The sequence below is a fragment of the Balaenoptera physalus genome (assembly GCF_965194825.1).
Source record: "Balaenoptera physalus genome assembly, chromosome: 8".
Lineage (NCBI taxonomy): Eukaryota > Metazoa > Chordata > Mammalia > Artiodactyla > Balaenopteridae > Balaenoptera > Balaenoptera physalus.
Window position 1 is genome coordinate 61,803,503 of NC_138887.1, and position 23,341 is coordinate 61,826,843.

Below are 23,341 nucleotides of genomic sequence, written 5' to 3' on the forward strand. Positions count from 1 at the left end.
AAGTTTTTGTGTAGACATATTTTTATTGTCTTGGGTATATACCTAGCAGTGGAATTTCTGGGTCATACGGCAACTCTATGCTTAATCTTTTGAGGAACTGTTAGGCTGTTTTCCAAAGTGGTTACATTATTTTACATTCCCACCAGTAGTGTATCAGAGTTCCAGTTTCTCTACATCCTCACCAAGACTTGTAATTATTTGTCTTTGTGGTTATGGCCATCCTAGCAGGTATAAAGTGGTATCTCATGGTTCTAATTTGCATTTTCCTAATGGAAGTAGGTATTTGCTTGCCCTGAATTGTGTCTCCCCAAAGATTCATATTTTGAAGGCCTGAACCCCCCAATGTGACTATATTGGAAATGCAGCCTTGGGAGGTAATTAAGGTAAATGAGATCATAAGGAAGGGCAGGGCCCTGACCTGATAGGATTAGCACCTTAGGAAGAGACACTGGTGCAGAGCAAAGGCCATGTGAGGGCAAACTAGCCATCTGCAAGCCAGAAAGAGTCTTTACTAGAAACTGAACCCTGCTGGACCTTGATCCAGGACTTGCAGTCTCCACAACTGTGAGAAGTAAATTTCTGTTGTTTAATCCACCTATCCTGTGGTCTTTTGTTATGGCAGCCCAAGCAGATTAAGAATTATTATCTCTATTTTACAAACCAAGACTCTTAGGGTCACAGGGTCATCACTCACTCTTGTGTGATGCCAAACCTGGACCATATGCCCTTATGCCACACTTCCTCTGGGTCCCAGGATGTGGGAGAGACATGGTTTTCTACCAGGCGTGGCCTGCCAGCTGACCAAAATCACAGATGGCAAAGTTCAGAGACTCAGTTTGGTGAATAAGGGGCAGAAACTTGCCAAAAAGGAGAAATAAGGAAATGTCCCAAGTTGCTTTCCACCCAGTTGGCTTATGCCAGCTACAGATTCAAAGACAAATAGGAGGGGCCGAGTCCTCCTACAGTGGTGATTCTCAAGCCAAGGACTTCACTGCAGCTTGTCTCGTGCTTTGATTCCCAATCGCCTCTAATCCAAATCCTGGTCGCAGTCCATCCCACATGTATCCACTTTAGGCAATCTGTAAAACTAGACTAAACAACCCTCAATAAAGAGTGTACTAAGAAACAGGAATCACATTGAAGAACAATCTCTTGGCCACTTTCAGGTTTCTATAGTTTGTTTGGGGCAGGACGTCCTTTTCAGTTTTCTAGATGAGGCAGTTCAAGAAATGTAAACAACAGGACAGACTGCTGGGCCCCTGGGTGCCCGCTTCACAAATCCGTCTCAGCTGAGTGGAGGGCTCTTCGTGTGCTCCACACTCCAGGGAATGCTCTGTCCTCAGAACTAAAGCTGCAGCCTTTCCCAGATGCACCTCCAACTCCAAGCCAGGCTTAAATCATTAAAAAATTTTTACTTTATATTGGAGTATAGTTGATTTACAATGTTGTGTTAGTTTCAGGTGTACAGCAAAGTGATTCAGTTTTTTTTTTTAATTTTTATTTTTAATTTTTAAAATTTATTTTATTTATTTTATTTTTTTATTTTTGGCTGTGTTGGGTCTTCGTTTCTGTGCGAGGGCTTTCTCTAGTTGTGGCAAGCGGGGGCCACTCTTCATCACGGTGCGCGGGCCTCTCACTATCGTGGCCTCTCTTGTTGCGGAGCACAGGCTCCAGACGCGCAGGCTCAGTAGTTGTGGCTCACGGTCCCAGCTGCTCCGCGGCACGTGGAATCTTCCCAGATCAGGGCTGGAACCCGTGTCCCCTGCATTGGCAGGCAGATTCTCAACCACTGCGCCACCAGGGAAGCTCGTGATTCAGTTTTTTATATATATATATATATATATATATATATATATATATATATATATATATATATATATATATATATATATATATATAATCTTTTTCAGTTTCTTTTCCCATTTAGGTTATTACAGTATATTGAGTGTAGTTCCCTGTGCTATACAGTAGGTCCTTGTTGATTATCTATTTTGTATACAATAGTGTGTATATGTCAATCCCAAACTCCCAATTTATACCCAGGCTTAAATCATTTAATCTTCTTTACCTGAGTATGAGGCTGTTGGGGCCATTTTTTTCTAAGAGGAAAACATCTGAAACTCTATGTCATTTTCGGATTCTCCTGCTGGACCAAAATTCGCTGTACCAAACCTTCTCTCGATCCACCTTGATTTTAAAAGATCTGCGGCTCATTTTCATTAAAACTAAATCTTTTGCTAGCATTTCCTTCCTTTCCTCCATACTTTTTTCCCTCCCTTAATATTTAGAAATTAACATGTATTTTCTCTCAAGTCATAAGGCTAATAGTTGCTACTAAAGAAAACATAGAAAAACAGAAATGCAAATGTTAAATACAAATTATCCGCAACCTAGATATAACCACTATTAATTTTTGTACCTTCTTCATGTCTTTTTTAAACTCACACATATATGTGTTTTTACAAAACTACGGGGTCACACTGGTTTGTGTAAGTGCTGCCATGTTCTTATTCAGAAAGCTGTACCAATTTATTCTTCTAATGGCATATATGAGGGTGACCATATCCCCGCCGCCCCCTTAAGCACTGAATATTATCCTTCTTATTAATCTTTGCTAGTTTAAAGGAAACAGGTTGTTTCAATCTGCATTGCTTTGATCATTAGTGAGGCTAAACATTTATTTTCATGTTGATCACTCCCCTTGAATCTCACCTTGTCTTTATATCAGGAGTATGTGAAGCAGTCCAGTCATATGCACCTGCTGCTGCAGGAATGATGAATGGATAGTAAGAAGGTGGTTGCAGGCAGAAGGAAGAGGACTGCCAACAGTTCTGCAAAAATGAAGGTCATGCTGCGTCCTTGTCTTCTTTTAGAAAACACTACTAAAGGAATACATGCTCATTGTAAGAAAAGAATCAAATATTTCCAAAGGGCATATGAATATTGTGAAAGCTCACCTCAGCCCTCTCCTTGCCCCACCCACAGATGCTGTTCCCCAGGTGTAACCATCTTTGGCCTCCTCTTCCTACCTCTTTATTGTCTTCCTGCAGGACCTGAATTTAGCAGAGTGATCAGGAGAAAGGGGCAGGGGTTCAAAACGAAATAGGTTCTTCATACAAAGCTCCGTGGGGGGTCAGTTGGGAAGGGAAGCAAGGGAGACCACACCAGGTGTTTGTCTGTAATCAAACGGGCAGATGAATGGAGAGTGAGTTAAGATTACCCTGTTTGCCTGGATTTCAGTCCATATGAAAAATGGCAGGCTGTTGATTGCAACACATGAGCAGTGGCCTTTGTTAACTTCTCTCCCTTGAGTATAACCCTTTTCCTTTACAAAGTGGAATCGAAAACCTGAGAAATGGTTTGCCTTTCCCACGTGAACCCTTCTCTCCGTCTGGCAGGTCCTTGTGGAGCCCTCCAACCACCTTTTATCCAGTCTGCTTCCCGACAGTGGTTTGAAATAACATCCATTGCCTGCAGGCCCACACCCAGATCTGGCTCAAGGGATGTCATCAAAGTCCTGCTTAAAACTGATGCCAAAACTTGAGTAGAATCTGTAGTGTGAAAGGCGACCCATTTCTTATTATCAGAAAATCTTTTGGAGGGAAAATGATCTAATTATTCAAATTCTTCGTCATTTTTAAGAAAATGGCTTTTTTCAATGAGAGGGGTCATCACCCAACTGATCTGGAACCTTTGAAAAAATTTTCCTCTCCTGAGAGATGCAAGTGCCTCTGGAATGGAATAGGCCATTAGAATCAGTGGGTCACCAGCCTCCTGTTCACTAAAGGAAAAAAAAGATACTTGAGATGGAAATACTTCTCATTTTCTTTACAGATTCTGCTTTTTCTTCTTTTCCAGCTTTTAAAACTGATCACCTGTCCTCCCTCTTTTCTGCATTGTTTCCCACGGGGAATCCTTTCCTGTAAGGGTTTAATTTTTCCCTCCATTGGATTGCCTTAGGTAAGATGGTATAGTGTTAGACAACTTTTAGGCACATCTAGTAGACTTACTATCATGTGAGTTGTTCAAATAACAAAATTTTATATGAGAAAGCTTTGTCTTGGACCTAGTCCAAATGGGCTTCATTCAAGAAGTGTCCATTCCAAAAAGGCAAGCCTCCTTTTCTGGACCCAGAGGACAGAATGATACAGTAAGACTCCAGGTCAGCGGTCCCCAACCTTTCTGGCGCCAGGGACCAGTTTCATGGAAGACAATTTTTCCACAGAAGCCGGGGCGGGGGGTCGGGGGGTGGGGGGATGGTCCAGGCGGTAATTCGAGCGATGGGGGGGATGGTCCAGGCGATAATGTGAGCGATGGGGAGTAGCAGATGAAGCTCCGCTCACTCACCCACCGCTCATCTCCTGCTGTGCTCCTAACAGGCCGCAGACTGGTACCGGTCCATGGCCTGGGGGTTGGGGACCCCTGCTCTAGGTGATATTGGTGGCAGTAATGGGTATTTGTGTCTGGGGGCAGGCACGGAGGGCAGCTGCTGTATTGTATCAGTTCTCTAACCCTATGTGACAAATTATCCCAAAACTTAGCACCTTAAAGCAGCAAACATTCTCTCACAGTTTCTGAGGGTCAGGAACCCAGGAGTGATTTAGTTAGTCTGGCTTGAGGCCTCTCATGAGATTCAGCAGTCAAGCTGTGGGCTGGGGCTGCAGGCATCTCAGGGCTTGACTGGGGCTGGAGGAGCTGCTTCCAAGCTCACTCACATGGTTGCTGGCAGGAGGCCTCAGTTCCCTGCTAGCTGGCGGCCAGAGGACTCTGCGGCTTGCCATGTGGGTCTCTCCATAGACTTCCTGAGTATCCTCTCAAATAGCTTCCCCATAGCAAGTGATCCAGGAGAGTGCACATGCAAGACAGCAGCCTGGCTTTCTATAACCTAAGCTCAAAAGTGACTTCTGCTGTATTCTATTCTAAAGCAAGTCCAGCCCACACTTAAGGGGAGGAAAATAAAGCTCTACCTCTGGAAGGGAGGAATATAAAAAAAGTTTGTGGAGATATATATATATATATATATATATATATATATATATATATATATATATATATATATATATATATATAGTTGATTTACAATCTATAAATTTCTGGTGTACAGCAAAGTGATATGTATATGTATATGTATATCAGATTCTTTTCCATTATAGTTTATTACAAGATATTGAATATAGTTCCCTGTGCTATACAATAAGACCTTGTTGTTTATCTATTTTCTATATGTGTGTATCTATTAATCTCAAACTCCCAATTTATCCCTCCTTCCTCTTTCCCCATTGGTAACCATAAGTTTGTTTTCTATGTCTGTGAGTCTGTTTCTGTTTTGTAAATAAGTTCATTTGTATCATTTTTTTAGATTCCACATATAATATGAAATCCTATGATATTTGTCTTTCTCTGACTGACCTCATTTAGTATGATAATCTCTAGGTCCATCCATGTGGCTGCAAATGGCATTATTTCATTCTTTTTAATGGCTAATACATATACATACAATGGATATATACATACACACACCACATCTTTATCCATTCATCTGTTGATGGACACTTAGGTTGCTTCCATGTCTTGGCTATTGTAAATAATGCTGCTATGAACACGGGGATGCATGTATCTTTTCAAATTAGAGTTTTTGTCTTTTCTGGATATATACCCAGGAGTGGGATTGCTGGATCATATGGTAGCTCTATCTTTAGTTTTTTAAGGAACCTCCATACTACTCTCCATAGTGGCTGCACCAATTTACATTCCCACCAACAGTGTAGGAGGGTTCCCTTTTCTCCACACCCTCTCCAGCATTTATTATTTGTAGACTTTTTGATGATGGCCATTCTGACTGGTGTGAGGTGATACCTCATTGTAGTTTTGATTTGCATTTCTCTAATAATTAGCGATGTCGAGTATCTTTTCATATGCCCGTTTGCCATCTGTTTGTCTTCTTTGGAGAAATGTCTAGGTCTTCTGCCCATTTTTTGATTGGGTTGTTTGTTTTTCTGTTATTGAGTTGTCTGAGCATTTGTATATTTTGGAAATTAAGCCCTTGTTGGTCTCATCGTTTGCAAATGTTTTCTCCCATTCCGTAGGCTGTCTTTTCATTTTGTTTTGTTTATTCTGTGCAAAAACTTATAAGTTTTAAGTCCCATTTGTTTATTTTTGCTTTTATTTCTATTTCCTTGGGAGACTGACCTAAGAAAACATTGCTATGACTTATGTCAGAGAATGTTTTGCTTACCTTCTCTTCTAGGAGTTTATGATGTCATGTCTTATATTTTAAGTTTTTAAGCCAGTTTGAGTTTATTTTTGTATATGGTATGAGGGAATATTCTAACTTCATTGATTTACATGTGGCTGTCCGGCTTTACCAACACCACTTGCTGAAGAGACTGTGGCCATATTTTTAAAACCACCACATTTATGACACAAGTTACCTAATCCAGTTTACTCTTTAGTCTATGTCAGAGGTCAGTAAATGTTTTCTGTAAAGGACCAGATGGTAAATATTTTAGGCATTGTGGGCCAGACTGTCTCTGTGGTAACTACTTAATTCTGCCATTGTACAGCAAAATAGCCATAGGCAGTACATAAGCAAATGAGCATGGCTTTGTTCCAGTAACATTTATAAAAATAGGCATTGGGGTGGATTTGGCCCATGGGCTGTAGTTGGTTGATCCCTGGTCTACAGCTATAGAGGTTATTGGAAGTCCAGCAAACTTACTTTGTTTCCTTGCCATTAGAATCCTATTTCAAAAGAAATTTCATCCACATGGCATGGCTGTCTAATCTGCCACCATCATGTCTCTACAGCTTGATATTTAGTGGTGAGATAATAGGAAGACAGAAAGGCAACTCTGATTTAGGTGGAGAAAACTTCAGGACATAGAATTCCAGTCCTTGTCTTTTGGGAAATAGGAGGAATAGGAGAGTAAAGGAGAAGAGCTGATTTGGTGTGACAGGGACAAGAGAGTGTCTTCATTGCATTTAATCACTGCAGTTGAAATGAGGCAAGAAGTCTGAGAGAAGATGCTTTTCAGACAACTGGAACCGTGGGGCTAGACTATGGCATTTAGCTTTTGACTCAAGGTGTGAATTACAGGATCTATCTTCACAAAGCTCCTGCAGCTCTAAGGAGCCCTGAGGTCCCCAAAGGAGTGATTTTACAGGGAAGAAAGAATTGCGAGTACCAAAGATGGGGTAGAAGATGGAAGCTGCTCGTAGAGAGCAGGAGGGAATATGTTGGGGATAAATGAACTTGAAAGCTAGAAGGGACCTCATCTCACACTGTGGGGTGGGGGTGAATATTTATTTTGCGATATTCGTAAATAAACTCTAAGTGATTATTTCTAGCTAACATAGGGTTAAACATGTAAATTCTTATAACTGATTTCCCCTTCCTTGTTCCTTAGGTTTGATTTTGCAAATACTGACTTGTTTCTCAGGGCCATTTAATATTAAGCTTATTATCTGATCAAGTCAAGCAGAGATGGGGCTGAGAATTCCAGTTTTCCTTCATGTTCATTTGCAATGGAGTTTTTAACTTGTATAAGGTAGATAATTTCCTGCCTAAATCATATATTGTCCTGAAGAAGATCAAACTCCCTATTAAAAAGTTATATTTATTTTTTTAAGGCCTGGAACACAGCTACTAAGTTGTTATTTTTAAGTTCAATTTAAAAGTCAAATCTTATCAATCTCTTTAGTGAGATGTGCTTCGGAAATGAAGAATACTCTGCTGGTAAATTATTTCTCAAAGTGGTTTGTTTTTGCTTTCAAGCCACCACGTGGCCTATGATGACCCTATTTGGGTAACTGGGAAGAACATCAACACTCCTTTGTTCCGTAAAGCCTTTCTCCCTATTATCCTGAAAACATATATAAAAAGAGTGAAAATTTTTAAAATTTTGCTGCAGCTCCCTTTGTGGCGATTTCACTGAACTTAAAAAACTTATTTTCATAAATAATTCTTAGGCATAAAATAATAACATGGGGACAATGTTTTCTCTTTTTAAGGTGCTCATAGCTGGGAGCAGTACAAAGACTTGGAACTTCAGACATCTGGCTTCTTACCTTGTGATGGAAAGTGTGTAAATTAAATGTCAAGAGGAAACCAGGCTGTGGAAATCTGATCCAGTCAGACTACCTACAACCCAGAGATGCACGTCAGGAACTGAGTGAGTACTGAATACTGCCATTTCCCTGAGCTGAATTCATCCCTGTCAGGTAAGATGCTGAAAAGCTCGGTCTTTCCAAAAACATATGTGAACTATTCCAGTTTTACTAATAACTTTATTTAAATAAGAAGACACAGGAACTTCTATACTGAAAAAATACAAAACAAAAGCCACACATTTCCTTGTGTAAAGCCATATTGTATGGTAACTCGAATACTGTTCAGCGCAGTGGCTAGAATTAAACAGTACAACTATATACAAAATTTAAACAATTTCTGACAAATTTCTACAGCTGGATGTAGGATACATTTGAGCTCAACAACTTCTGGGAAATTTACATGGCAAAGCATAAGCTTTAACACATTTGGTTCAAAACTTTAATATATGCTAAGAACAAATGTACAACACAATTAATATTTAGTTTTCTCATGAGAAAATAAAAGCACATGTCACTATAAGTATCGTACATCAGATTTCATTACCAAAAAAAGCATATTCAGTCCATCGTTCAGAAACTGATATTGATACTATTGCATCTTATTTGGACAAAAGCAGAGCATAAGATCAACACATTATGTAATGCTAAACCAGATATCAGAAGTTAATGGAGCTCATATTTATCTTACAGAACTAATATTTTCTCCCTTTAACCATAATCTACAAAATATAGTATTTTCATCAAGGCCTGAGATTATTAGGGTTAAAGGTGTCTTCTGCTGAATAGATTGTTTTAAAAGGTTCCCCTGTGAAAATGGCGAAAGTAAACTGAGTCCTTTCCCATGACAGTCTCCTACAATATAACACTGACTAATTTAAAGGAGCCAGAATGCACCTTCAGGAGAGAATATTACTGCAAACTTTGGTGGAAAGAAGATAATTGGGATCATGACAAAATAATACACAGAACACATACACACACAAACATATACACATATATATATATCATTTCTTTAAAAAAAAAAATCAATGGTGTTGCTTTCTTCTTTATCAACTCTTCCTTCCTCAACCTCCTTAGAAAATAAAACAAAGAAAAACCCAGGAATGACTGAAAGGAACTGAAACGTTCCTGTAACTGTAAGCACCTTGTTCCCCTAATTCTTAAGAAAACTGTGCCATACACTTCAGGTGCAGATGAAACAACTGTTTTATTGAACTGAAAGCAATGGAATAAAAGTACAGAAACTTCCCTTTGCTTTTGAATACTCTCTTTGTGCTGCAGAAAACAATGTCTGAAGTTGGGCTCTTCCACTGACCAATCAGGAATATCTAGGGCTCTCTTCACACTTACAGAAGTTAGGTTGAGTCTGCAAGTTCAGGGCTCTTTACTTGGGTTTATGCTCTACTTAGTGCATCCAAAATGTGAGCAGAACTGTTCATGGTATTATTATGAGAGGCTTGAATGAGACAGCTTCAAACTACTGCATTTGTAAGTCACCACATAACCTGCTTACTTATGTTGAATTCTGAGACTCACATATGCTCTCTCTGTGTGAATGCAACTCATGCACCTGAACTGCTTGAGGAAAACAATAACCAAAAGTGTGTCATTTCTTAACATGCAAATTGAAGAATTTCCAAAAGAGAAACTAAACATTAACATGCCTTTTGATAGAACAGTAGCATTTCATGACCCTGATGGCCAATATAAACAAAAAAACCTCAGCCATCCCCCTGTGAAACTGCACTGGTCCTGAAATTAGACCTAGACATTCTTATCTTTAAATTCCACACACACACAAGGTGGAATGTTTTTGTACAGCCTAGTATTGGACACTTTATTTGCAACATTGTATCAGTCATTAACTGAGCAACACCTGAACTTGTTAAAAAAAAAACAAAAAAGCCACATTTACACATGTTGAAACAGTGAATGCAACAGTTGTTTTACGTGTAACCACATGACAAAAGTGATGTCAGACACCACAGATTTGCTGGTTCTCCTCATGTTCACCCATGTCCAGGATTTCTGTTCTCCTAGGGTTGAATGCACTTCTTATTCTAAGAATGTGGAATGTAATGAGGAAAGGGAAATGCATAAAATAAGAAAAGGCAAAAGAGTGATGTTCCCTCTTTAGCTTTTTAGCTGTGAAATAGTTAATATCCCAATATGATATACATTCCAAGTTACCTGAGTTTAGACTTCAACTGAAGTACCTGAAGCTAGGCCATAGGGTGGGCACTGTGCAACTGTTGTGGCCATTTATTTATTTATTTTTTTTGCATTGTATGTATTACAGAAGTTAGAAACAAACACCTGGATCAATTGTAAACATAATTCTGAAGTACAGTATTTTTCCATAGGACAAAACACAGCAAGACATTTTCTATTTAGACAGGCAACTTTCTGATATAGAGCTTATTTATACTGAAGAGTTTGGAACAAAACACAGGACACAGTACTAATCTGTCAAACATACTATGAAATGCATAGTCTCCACTTAAAATGCTGAATGATACACACATTTTTGCAAGCATTACTGCTTTCCACAAAAACTGCTGAATAGGAGTTCCGTCCCTGCCAAGATCAGTGTTAAGAGATACTTTATGACGCTGATAAGTGTTCTGTTGGTGGTGGTGGTGTCAGGAAGTTTGTCACTCCATGCAGATAGATGTCTGAGATCTAGTTCCTAATCCAGGGAACACAGGGTAGAGGCCAGCTCCCCCTCTGCTTTAGATGATCACGTAGTTCTGAGCGGAGATGTGCTCCTCACCCTGCAGTTCCTGCAGGAGCTGCTGTGGCTGCTGGGATGGCTGTTGGACTGAGGTCTCTGTGGAGCCCGTCACGCTGGTGCCATCAGAAAGAGACGTAAAGGAAACCCGGGAGGAGAGCTGCTCGACGGTCAGGGTGGCCAGAGCTGAGCTCTGGCCAGAGTTAGGAGAGTTCTTGAGCATCAGGTCAGAGGCAGGTAGGAGAGGGCCTAGAAGTTTTACAGGACAGAAAGCTGATCCGGTTGGGATGAAATTAACCTTGTTTTTGTCAGGACATGAAAAGAGAGGGGCTGCGATAGGCTGGCGAGACCTAAAACCATAAAACAAAATTAGGTTTACAATCACTAAAACGTTAAGCACTTTCTGAATTAATTGGAGTTCTCTAAAACAGCTAAAATGTGGATGGCAGGGAATGAATCAAGTGTACACAGAGGGGTAAACATCTTCCATAGCACAAGTCAGCTGGCATACTACTGATGTACACAGCACTGAGGTGACATTTAAAACAAAAGGATTTTCAAAAGGACTGGGCAGACAGAATTTTTCACAGATTAGTTTGCTTTCATTCATTTAGAAACATGGATTATGCGATGTTAAAATGACCTTTTCTGTTAAGTATATTGGGAGAGGGATTACCCAATCATATATTTGGCTTTAAGCATTTCCTCCTTTTTCTGTATCTCTAGACATACTTCTACTAACACAGATCAGGAAAAAAAGTTTCAGTAGTTTCTTGATGAGTCAGCCCAACAGAACAGCGTCCACAAGCCCTTCCTCTCCTCCCCTGCCCGGGAACTAAGCCATCAACTCCTGCAGGACCCGTCTCTGTCCCCTTCTAGGTTACAAGAGTCCAGCAGCCTCCACTAGGGCACCTGCACTGGGACAAAGGGATGAGTGAGTCCAAGAGCCACACACTCTTTTTTTGAGTTATTCTGCCGAGTATTTACAGCATGAACCCCTTTTCCCTTTAATTTCTATTTCATACATACCGAACTTTCAAAAAGAAAAAAAAAATCTGTGAACAGAAAGTCTAAATTCAATGAATACACATGCTAGATGTGTCTACAGGGAAGGAGATGAGTTAGTGAGTTCCCTCTGGCTTGTGGTATCACTATCGTTAAGGCTAGCCACACATGGATATTCACTTTGCCGCTAAATGTCTTTTTTTTTTTTTTAGCCATCTAAATTAATAGAATTTTTGAAAGGAAAATTCTTAATGATTAAAAATAAATCTTTTAGGTAGTAAGGATGAATTTCCAAATTTCTTTGTATTAGCATATTTCCAGCACACAGACTCTAATTCTCCTTCAATAAGATCTCTTTTGCCTATTCAACTCTCTTTTCATAATTTGCTTTTGAAACACATTATCAGCTGGATGGAGTAGTTGATTCATCTGTAATCAACTGGTCTCAGTAAAAAGCTTTACAGCTTTGCAGATCCCAGCTGACAGAAAAGACATTACTTACGCCATTTCCTCAAAGACCTTCACTCGCTCACATCCCTCTGGGGGCTCCCGTTTGAACATGTAGCTGTTGTTTGGTTTGGGAGATGAAGCATACTTGGGTAACGGTGAGCTACTCCCACTGTCTGTAAATTTAAAGCAGTTATATTAACTAGTGATTGAAAGCTCTTTTAAATTAAATTTGATTTCCAAACAAGCAGCCTTTTGCACAGTTTATCCACTATTGCCCCTTTGCTTCCACCACAGAGCTTCCTTTTTTGCAAAGCTGTTTCTAACATCCTTGTGTAGTACATATCTTATGAATAAAAGCTTCAATGCAATAGTAATCTGCCATACCACAGAACATAAAAAGCAGGTATTTTGGTCCAGACAACTGCATTTGGAGTAAAGTAGAGCTGTAATCCTGAAAATAAATACATCATTATGTATGTCAAAAAGGTAAATAAATGGGGTAATATGTATAGCCATGCAGAATTTTAAGAGATTAAATACAGCATTCTCTATATTTTCTCACTGTTCAACCAATTGAATTGAAAATTTTAACATGTGGAATAATCTTCATTATAAAAGTTCTTAGCAGAAACATTTTACTAAACACTGTGAATAACATATATGCAGGGAAAAATAGGCTTATAACACAATATACTTTCCCTTGGCCCACAATGAAAAAGGTAATGTTCAGAATTTTGCCTTTAAAATGTCTACATAAAAGAACTTTCTGAGCACTATTTGTATTTTCGCTGCTGGAAGCACGAGGAATCTAAAAGCATCTCTATCTAACATGTTTTCTTTGTATTTTTGACCAAAAAGAAACGGTCTATTCATGAAAAGCCATAAAACCTATGTGCAGTTTCTCCCTTTCCTACCTGGCAAAGGATTTTGGAAATTCACATCCACCAAAATGTGTCATTATCTTTTTAAGATGCCAAGTTGTAAAGTCAGTAACATACCTTTATAAATACAATAGTCCTATTTAAACAAATTCTGACTTAATGCAAACCAATCCCCCATGCTAAAATACTAAGCACATGACCTATTGAGATGTAGTATTTTCGTATGTATTTTGAAAGATGGCATTAGTACCATAAATTTCACAATTTTGATAAGTTGCTTCAGTTTAGGATACAGTACATGGCCCAACATTCAGAATCTGAGTAACAGGGAGGGTTTTTTTAATCATCATTAATGAAGTATAATACATGCTTAGAAAGTAGACCCTTGAGGCACACTTAGAATGTATTTGGTGAATGATTCAAAGAGCATCTATGTAAGTCTTGGGCATGAAGATGTGTGCTTATATTTGAATATGGCTATATCTCTGGCTGGGAAATCATTGCCTGCAAAATAACAAGGCCACATTATTGGGAAACCTAGAAAACCACATAGTTTCTCCATCACTACTGTTACACATGTCCATACAGATTATGCATAGTCTCTTGGAAGGAATTAAGTCTTGGAGTTACGTTGGGTTTCTTCAGACTTGAGGATTTTCTTAGACTCAACATTTATCCTATATAGCTTAAACAGATGGGAGGGAGGAGAGGGAATATTATTTTTTCTCTTAGGTAGATGCAAAACATCATTAACCTGACTAGAGTCCGAGTTTGCTGCTATTTGTGCTAGGCTAAACCAAAACGACTGGTCTACAATCAAAAACTGGTGGGAATGAGGCCTTGAACTCGGTATAACACCAAAAATACAGGTTGACCTTGCTTTATTATCCAAGCAACGACCAGCCATAAGGACATACATGAAAAAGTAGCTATGGCGTGTAGTGCCTCCATGGAGAGGACTGGTGGTAACAACACAGCCCTACTGCACGCAGGATCGGCCTAAAACCATGGGCTCGATGCCTTTAACAAGCCTTTTCTGCCATCAGCAGGGGTGTGACCATGTCAGTAGTTAAGAATCCACCCGATTATCATGTAAGAAAAGTCATCTTGGCCACTGTTACAGTCTCCTGTGTTCTATTTCTTGTTACATCATCAGACCTACCACATGATTTCTCTCATAACATTACTGATGGTTTCAAGGGAGCTTCCCAGAATTGAAAGCTAGATGTGAGTTGGATAATCTGCAAAACTAACTGTCTTCCTATAAACCATCTACAATGAATTACATATTAAATGGTTTTTCTCCTTGAAATTTTTCTAATTTCCGAGGCTTATATCTTTACAGAGTTTTACCCACTTAAACATTCTTTTATTGGGGGCGGGGAGGAGGGTGATAAATGTTTAAACAAACAAACACAATATACTGCTATCCCAGAAAGATAGTATTCAGTGCTATTATACTGCCTTGACTTTTCAATAAAAACTGTTTGTTGAGAATATATATATACATATATTTATATGTGTGTGTGTGTGTGTGTGTGTGTATGTATATTACATTTAATGTTTGGTGGTCTGGAAAGACAAAGCTTGAAAGAAAAAAATTTGGAGCTGTAAACAGATTTCTTAAATCTGGGGTTTTTTTCCTCAGGTAAATATGCAATCTGATAGAGTGCAAAGAGGAACAGGGAATGGAGACAACTTTCTGGGGTTTTAGCTGTCATTAGCTGTATAGTTGTATAACCTTCAACACAGCTGCCTCTCTAAGTTTCTATATAACTAAAGGAACTGCCATTCCTAACTCTGAAATTCTGTGATTTTTAAAAAAGGTTCTAACATACAAAAAAGGAACAGTGTACCAAAATATATTTTTTTGCTTTACAAATGGCATGCTTTAAAAACAACTCCCATGAACAAACTATTCTACCCATTCCAAGCTTGGCTGTCTAACTCCTGCATTTAGAACTCTGTGCTGAGTTTAATAACCACATTTCATTAACAGAACATTGTAAGTGTGAGGTAAGCATGCTTGCTCAGGAGATTCAGGATGAAGTCTCATGGTAATCTTAATTTAATCCCTTCTGTTCACAAGCATGATACATTTTCTCATTATGTTATCCCACAACAGGATAATAACTAGACATGTAATTGAGATTAAGTTAAATGTTACTTTATGTTCTTATAACCTCATAACGAATGAAATTAAATGTGATGAATATAATTATTTACATATCTGTCTGCATTCATAATAGTTTCATCTATATTTATAACAGAATCACCCAGATCTCAAAATTAAGAGTATGGAAACATTTTATTGACTATTTTATTATAAAAGATTATACTTATGCATGTGTACCGTATTTACGATTAAAATATAAGTAGTTTGACAAACATTTTAAAACACATCATAATAAACTAAAGCTTGGAAAAGTTAGAGATATTACTGAAGTCGAAATTCCATATAGAAACAAGATTCATTAAACTATGTGTACTTTTATAGTTTTAGAGTTTTCTGAATTTCTCCTTATAAACGGCCTCCATTACTTCTGGTATGTTAAGTTGTATGGCCCATAATTCTAGTATAAAAAAAATCATATATATTAAGTTGCTTCATTTATGTAGGAAGGTATGGAAAATCTCTGCCATGGTTCTTTTCTAGCCCTAAGTCTTTATACGTGCTTTATCTCCTACTATCAGATTACTTTATCAAATTAAGTAAAATTAATTCTAAAATAAGCAATATAATTACAGGGTGGTGGTTCTTAACCCTGGTTTCACATTAGACTCATCAAAGATGTTTTAACAATACTATTAAATGCCAATGTTGAAACCTCACCCCTCAAGAGGTTCTGATTTAATTAGTCTGGGGCCCATTCCCAGGCATGTGGTGGCTGTTTTTTTTTGGTAAAGCTCCCAAATGCTTTTGAAGTACAGCCAAATTTGAGAACCAATCATGAAAACGTTAAAACGCTGGTATGGAGTTAAGCCACCTGACTTCTATCTAGGCCTAACTGCATGGCCTAGGAAAAGTGTGATCCCCTTGTGTTTTGATCTATAAAATGGGAATAACTACTGATATGATGGCTGTGAAAAATGTGTACCTGAAACAGAATAAGCCCTCAATAAATACTGCTACAATAGTAGAAAGAACACATCATTCCTAATTCACAAATTAACAAAGGTGAACCATTCAGAAATTAAGTGCCTATTCCACTTTCTTGGTACAAGAGAGTAACAGAAATGTCATTTTTAATAGGTCTGCACACTAACTTTATTAAGGTATATAAAGGTAAGATTTTGTGTCTGGTGGGGAAGCCGAGTAACATTTGGAGTACCAGATTCTCCAGTTTATGACTGCCTAGTAGGAACTCTGCCAGTTCATGATGGCATCCTTTAGCATATGGAGATCTATCATTCTGAAATTTTAAAAGTAATGCCTAAAGTATACAGATTCTATAGATTCCTCTACATAGAAAATATTTTTATTACATGTGTAGCAAGAGCCAGTAGAATGTAATTATTATTCTATCTTTCAAAGCTAGAATAACAGGCTGAGAAAACGAGCATAGAGTTCAACCAACACTAAACTTAGTGACAAAGTGAGCCAATTTAGAATAAGATTATAAATATGATGAACTAAATAGGATCTAAACAGAATTGCTATTCTAGTATTAAAATTACTTCTTTTCCAGAAAATGTGGTATGTATACACAATGGAATACTACTCAGCCATAAAAAAGAACGAAATTTTGCTATTTGCAGCAGCAACATGGATGGACTAGGAGGGCATTATGCTAAGTGAAATAAGTCAGACAGAGAAAAACAAATACTGTAGGATATCACTTACATGTGGAATTTAAAAAATACAAAAAACTACTGAATGTAACAAAAAAGCAGATTCACAGATATAGAGAACAAACTAGTGGTTACCAGTGGAGAGGGAAGTGGGTAGGGGCAATACAGAGGTAGGGAAATAAGAGGTACAAACTATTAGATATAAAATAAGCTACAAGGATATACTGTACAACAGGGGGAATATAGTCAATATTTTATAATAACTATAAATGGAGTATAACCTTTAATAATTGTGAATCACTGTATTGTACTCCTGTAACTTATATAATAGTGTACAGCAACTATGCTTCAATTTAAAAAATAATTTTTTTGCATCAGGAAATGAAATTATCAGCTATAGTGTAATTTGATGGTCTAATGAAATCAGGAGAAACAACTGTATAGCAAGCGTTTCTTGACAACAAACTTTTGGAACCAGTTGGCATTACTGATTGTATTGAAAACCTGCATTTTCAGTGAAAAAAAAAAAAACTGTGGAAGAGTAAGGAGAACATTTGACTTTTACAAATAGTCTCTAACGTTTCTCTACAATTTCAAAGTCAACCTTTTATGAGAAGGTTACAAAATTTTAATAAAACAATACATCAGCTATAGCTAAGATCTCCCTTACATCAGCATTCAGCAAAGGGTAAGGAGAGAAAATGTAACATAATCCTTGTTACTTATATTTTTGAACTTTGTCTCAAATAAGACTGTGTTTTGAATTAATGGGACTTAACTTACATTCCAAATGTTAGGCCCATTAATTAAATATTTGTCATATGTGGAAGGTGTTTTATATTTTAATCATTTATTCCATATTCACTGAATTGATATTAATTTACAAATTAAGCAAACAAATCATAGTTGCGCCTTTGTTTTTGTGTACTCACAATAAGTACAATGCTTCTTCTGCAAACATAATCCTGATATGCAGAACAACATTGCTTATTATTGTCTCCAAATCTGACTTGGCATCGTTGATATGCTAACTACTCACTCAGAATCTTACATGAATGCGAACAAATCACTCTGAATCTGACTATCCGACGTGGCAGTTAAAAAATGAAAGCAAATCACTCTGTTGAAGACAGTCTGCAAACCAATTTATAGACTAAAATCTTGTCTCTTATAAATCATAATGGTAAAACTAAACTGAAAATAAATTTCAGATTACCCAGAATATTTTATATCTTGAAAAGTAATGTAATTAAGTTTCTCAGCAAAATCAAAATCAGTCTGATGCAATCTTAGTTTTTTTATATTCTGGAGGTTTTTAAATGAAAAAATTTCTAGGGACATCAGTTTTCAAAACACTGAGACACACTGTTCATATTAAAGTGCTCCTAAAGTATCCTACGGGGGATAAAATGTACACTTATATATATATATATATTTACTGAGCACGTAATTATGTACAAAACAGAAGACAAAACAAAATGCTAGGTATCAGGTAAAACTCAGTATTTCTCTCTCTTTTTTTTTTTTCCCAATTCTTGCTAAAGGGAAATGGTATTATAACATCTTTTCGGCAGATAACCAAATGGAATCTTAAACTTATATAATAGTCATCTTAAAGCCTGTTCCTTCTCTGACAGTCACTGCCTTATTAATAGTGGTAATCGTTTTCTTATGTCCCAAGCCAGAATTTTGCCTTTATCCTCATTTTTCTAATCCCTCACCTTGTACATCTAATCAACCACCAAATGCTGCTGATTCTTCTTCAGTCTATTTCCTCCAATTCCTTTGCCCTACACCTGTGGTCTCCCAATTAAGGTGCACTAAACAATCTGCTGATATGCAGGAAGAAAACAACATTTATATGTATTTACTTTTTATCTCTAAAAATAAGAAACTAAGCTTTACCAGCAAATATTTCGTATATGGATTGAATTATGTACTTACATAACTTAGAAATATATAAATTTATATTACGGGTACAAATTAAAAATTGCTGAAAAAAGTATGTAATAAATCAAGTTTGGAGAGATGGGACTAGGCTATTAAAATAGCATCTTATCTTCCCCTCTTGCTGTCTCTCTCCACTTCTGTAGCTTTATCCTTAAAGCTGGTCACGTCCTTTAGCTCAGCGGTCCCCAACCTTTTTGGCACCAGGGGCCGGTTTCGTGGAAGACAATTTTTCCACAGACGGGGGGTGGGGTGGGGTGGGGTGAGGGGTGTGATGGTTCAGGTGGCAATGCGAGTGACGGGGAGCGGCAGATGAAGCTTTGTTTGCTCGCCCGCCACTCACTGCCGGCTGTGCCGCCGGGTTCCTAACAGGCTGCGGACCCCTACGGGTCCACAGCCCGGGGGTTGGGGACCCCTGCTTTAGCTGACAAAAGATCTTTGCTTGGGTCTTCATTTCTTTCAGCAAGGCTACAAGGCCCTTATGAAACAGTGGCCTTTCTACCTACCTCTCCACTCTCACTGCTTTCTACTCCCTACCATTTACCCTTATGCTCCAGCCACACAATTTTTTTTTTTTTTAACTGTTGTCCACACACCAGGCTCTTTCATAGCTGAATGACTGTGTAATGGCTATTCCTCCTGCAAAGGCAGCAAGCAGTAGCATGAAGTTCCTACAGAAGATCTTTGTTGGCATCTGGACTTCACAAAATTTAGGAAAGTTAACTTCATTTCTCTAAGCCTTAGGCTCCCCATTCTTAAAATAATGACAATGTCCCTACTCATAGGATTGTGATAATATTACAGGGGATAACAAAGGTAAAGTCACCTGGGCAAATTTAATCATCATAACAATCCTATGAGGCAGGTGCCATCATTTTCCTTAATTTACAGGTGAGAAAACAGATACAGAGAGGTTGACTAACTTGCCCAAGGACACATAATTAGTAAGTGGCAGAGCAGAGATTCAACCTGGCTGCACCAGTCAGAGTTCGTTACCATCATGCTATCTGCCTCACTGTTTTGATCTATCTCAACTCTAGTGTCCTCATTAGACTAGACGATCAAGTTCCAATCTAACATTCCATGCTTCTCCTCAGTAGAATCTTAGAGTTTAGGCAACAGCTTCACTGGGTCTGCCTTCTGTTAGTCTCACAGGGAGACACAGTGCAAGGAGTGGCTTCAGTGTGTCCATATTTCTTCTCAGAGGAACATAAAAGATAACAGGGAGAAAAAAATTCAACAGATCCCCTTTTCCTCTAGCCCATACCCTATTTTTTCCCCAGTCGTGATCAGAGTAGAAGACGAGATGGATTTTAGCAAAGTTACTTCCCTTCCCCTAATTTCAACAGGAAATTTGAACTTTATGGCTTCTTTCTCACCAAAGGCCTATCATCACTAAGTTAGCATAATCTTAGAGTGGTGACGGTTTATTATCTTTTTTTGGTTGGTGGTAGCGGGGAGGATTATCATACTCTTCCTGAACATTCAAAAGCCTAACATATATAAGTTAACCACTTAAGGAAAAAGACACTAATGTTTTCAACAAAGCTATAAAAATATATTCTTAAAAAAATGGACATACCATGAAGAAGGAATACTCAAAAAATCTCGACTAAGCACTACTCCATGCTAATGCTAGGCGCCACTCTAGTTGCTGAGGATAAAGTAATGAGCAAAATAAAGTTACCTGCTCTTGATGGAGCTTATAGTCTAGTAAATAGATAATAGAAGATTAAGTGAAATTATATATGCGGACATATTAATAAATTTTGGTTTGCTTTTGTTTTAGACTCTGAGTTGTAACTGCTAGAACTGAGTTGTATACTTACTACTAATTTTGAATTAAGAATAGTAACTCATCCATAGAAAGCCAGCACAGCAACTGTCATTAGTAAAATTGTAGACATTTTCCAAAAGAGGGGGAAAAGGCATTTACTGGATGCTTCTTATATGCATCAGATAATGGGAGTATATGTAATTTTAGATGTACTCTTGAAAAAGCAAAACAGGGAAGATGACCTTAGGGATGTAATTCTAGAAAAGTTCACTTTTTAACCTATGGAATAACTCCTTTGTTGGAATAAGATTTCTACACTCTTTGTAATTTTACCAGCAAGAGGTTCTTCTAGGATAATAAGCATCCTAGAATTATGTGGGGAGAATCTTTTGATCGAGAAACAGATTCAGGCTCAAAAGCAGCAATTTGCAAGGTGTGGTAGCTAAAAGAAGTATATCCAACATATCTATTTTCACAATATAAACCACAAAAAGAAAAGTGCCACAAAATCTTGGCTGATTAGGATATCTAGAAGGTGGAGAGTTAAAGTATGGTAAGGGCAAAGCTCAAAGAATGTTAAGAAATAGAGCCCTAAAGATGAATGTAAATAGAGTTTAAAATGTATACAGAAAGGAATAAGATATCAAAAAGAGTCTCTTTTAAAAGTCTGCCTGGGGTCAGCCCTAGATCCTGAAAAGATAATACTTTTTTTTCTTTCCTGCAACTATGGGCTGCTCAGTCCGAATACCCAAAGTTTAGAAATATTAATATTTATGAGTTACATCATAGTATGAGTTAAATAGGCTTATATGCATTTTGCCCTGGAAACTCCATCTACATGATATACATTGTTCCTGTGGGAAAACATAGTTTAAGTTCCAAGTAATCAATTTATGGACTCTTGGAATACATCTCTTGGTAGTTAACCTGAGTAGAATGGTTCAGTTGACATCATGATTAGAATAATCAATGTTTCCACAGTATCTTGCAAAACTGCAGAATTTTATAACAACCTGCCTAAGTGAACTGTGCCAAAGATCAACTATAAGTGGCAGACTGAAGTCTAGATTTTGTGGCTTGCTACCTTATTAAGGAAAGCTGGCAGAGCTGCTAAAAGAACTAATATTTGACACTGCCATTTACATTATATAAATGACTGTTTTTCTCCCTTGCATTTTGGGCATGATAATATAGAAGAATTTAGGCTAACTCTTAGGATATATTCTGAAGATGTCAAGATAATAAGAGCTCTTATTCTGGATCCCTGAATTCTCCACACAGATCATAATGTAGGAACTGTGGCTGTTATTAGGTTAGTAAGCCTAGCAACTTTACACATGTTACCAGGCTGCCTTCAGTCTTCAGGTCACTGGAAAAATCTGTCAAAAAACCACCAAACCCAAAAAACTAAAACCTGAAAATAGTCTCTTAAAGGCTGGACTTTTCTCAATAATGAGAGTGTTTTTGTCCTGGCATTGCAATTGAAACAGCCAAAGAACAACCACTATGCTAATCAACTAAAATTATTTTATAGGTCTTAAATTATATATGTGTCATGGAGAAAAACAGATGTTAGGAATAAGCAGAAATAATAAAGTCAGGAAAAGGATAAGGATATAACAGATGAGTACTAGAAAAATAATCAGCTAACTAGCACATCTCTCATTAGAGCTATATACTCACAATGCCTATCCCTCTCCCCACCTGTGCATGCCAATCCAGGCACCTAAGGATGTCTAAACTAGCTAGTCTACAACAGCAACTACAGAATAGGTAGGTACTCCAAATCAATTCTAGTTGACTACAAAATTACAGTATCAATTCTGTTTTCAGAGTTAATGATGCACACCTATTAGAAATCTATAGCTTCCTTTTTTTTCCTCTTTACTGGAAATAAATGTAAAGAAACAAAAGACCAATGTAAGCTTCACTGTGGAAAAATGCAAATTGTAAGCTAGAATTAGTATCTTAAAAGAATTTGGACTGTCCATTCTGAAGTAGTGAGTCAGAGATTATTCTGTAGTTTGAATGATTTAAATATGTAAGTTTCAGAAATTGCAAAACTGACAACTCCCTCTCCTTTGTACCTTTAGTTTTCTGAACATACTTGTATAATAGTGTATTACTTGTTAACATTACTATTACTCCCTATTAGACTACAGATTCCCTAAAAACAGATACCACATCTTACTCTTCTGTATTTCTCCACTCTCCAGTAGAGTCCCTGACATACAGCAGATGTTCAACAAATGTGTCTTGAATAAACCAGCAGCATAAACTCCGTTGAAATACATAAATCTCCACTCCCAATCCTAAAATACATGTATGTGTATGTATACATACGCATATACATACATATATAAAAGAGATAGATACTATTTTAATTTTCTCTTCACAAAGAAAGTAGCTGATTTGAGAACTAGAAACTGCACATTGTAATAGGTCACACATTTTTTCCAGAGAACAGTAACATATACTTGATCTTAATCACAAAGTAATGCCTCAAAGCTAAATATGGCAGATATATTAAGAAACTTATGTCATGAGGTCTTAATTCCCAAACTGAGGTAGTTTTGTAGAAAACAGAAAAGTGTCTTAAATGATTCTGTAGTCTTCTTAGTTTCTAAAGAAATTTTTTTAAAAATCACT

General features: G+C 37.6%; 1 protein-coding gene across 4 annotated transcripts in view; it reads right to left on the reverse strand.

The window, feature by feature from the left end:
• Positions 1-8,266: 8,266 nt before the first annotated feature.
• GLCCI1 (glucocorticoid induced 1) overlaps positions 8,267-23,341 on the reverse strand; it is a 127,619-nt gene continuing 112,544 nt past the window's right edge. For all 4 annotated transcript variants that reach the window (XM_082471852.1, XM_082471853.1, XM_082471855.1 and 1 more), the window contains exons 7-8: positions 12,348-12,468; positions 8,267-11,190 (exon numbers count right to left, since the gene is read on the reverse strand). In XM_082471852.1, the coding sequence (XP_082327978.1) occupies positions 10,842-11,190; positions 12,348-12,468 (470 nt within the window). In that variant the 3' untranslated portion in view covers positions 8,267-10,841. The remainder of the gene's footprint in view (positions 11,191-12,347; positions 12,469-23,341) is intronic.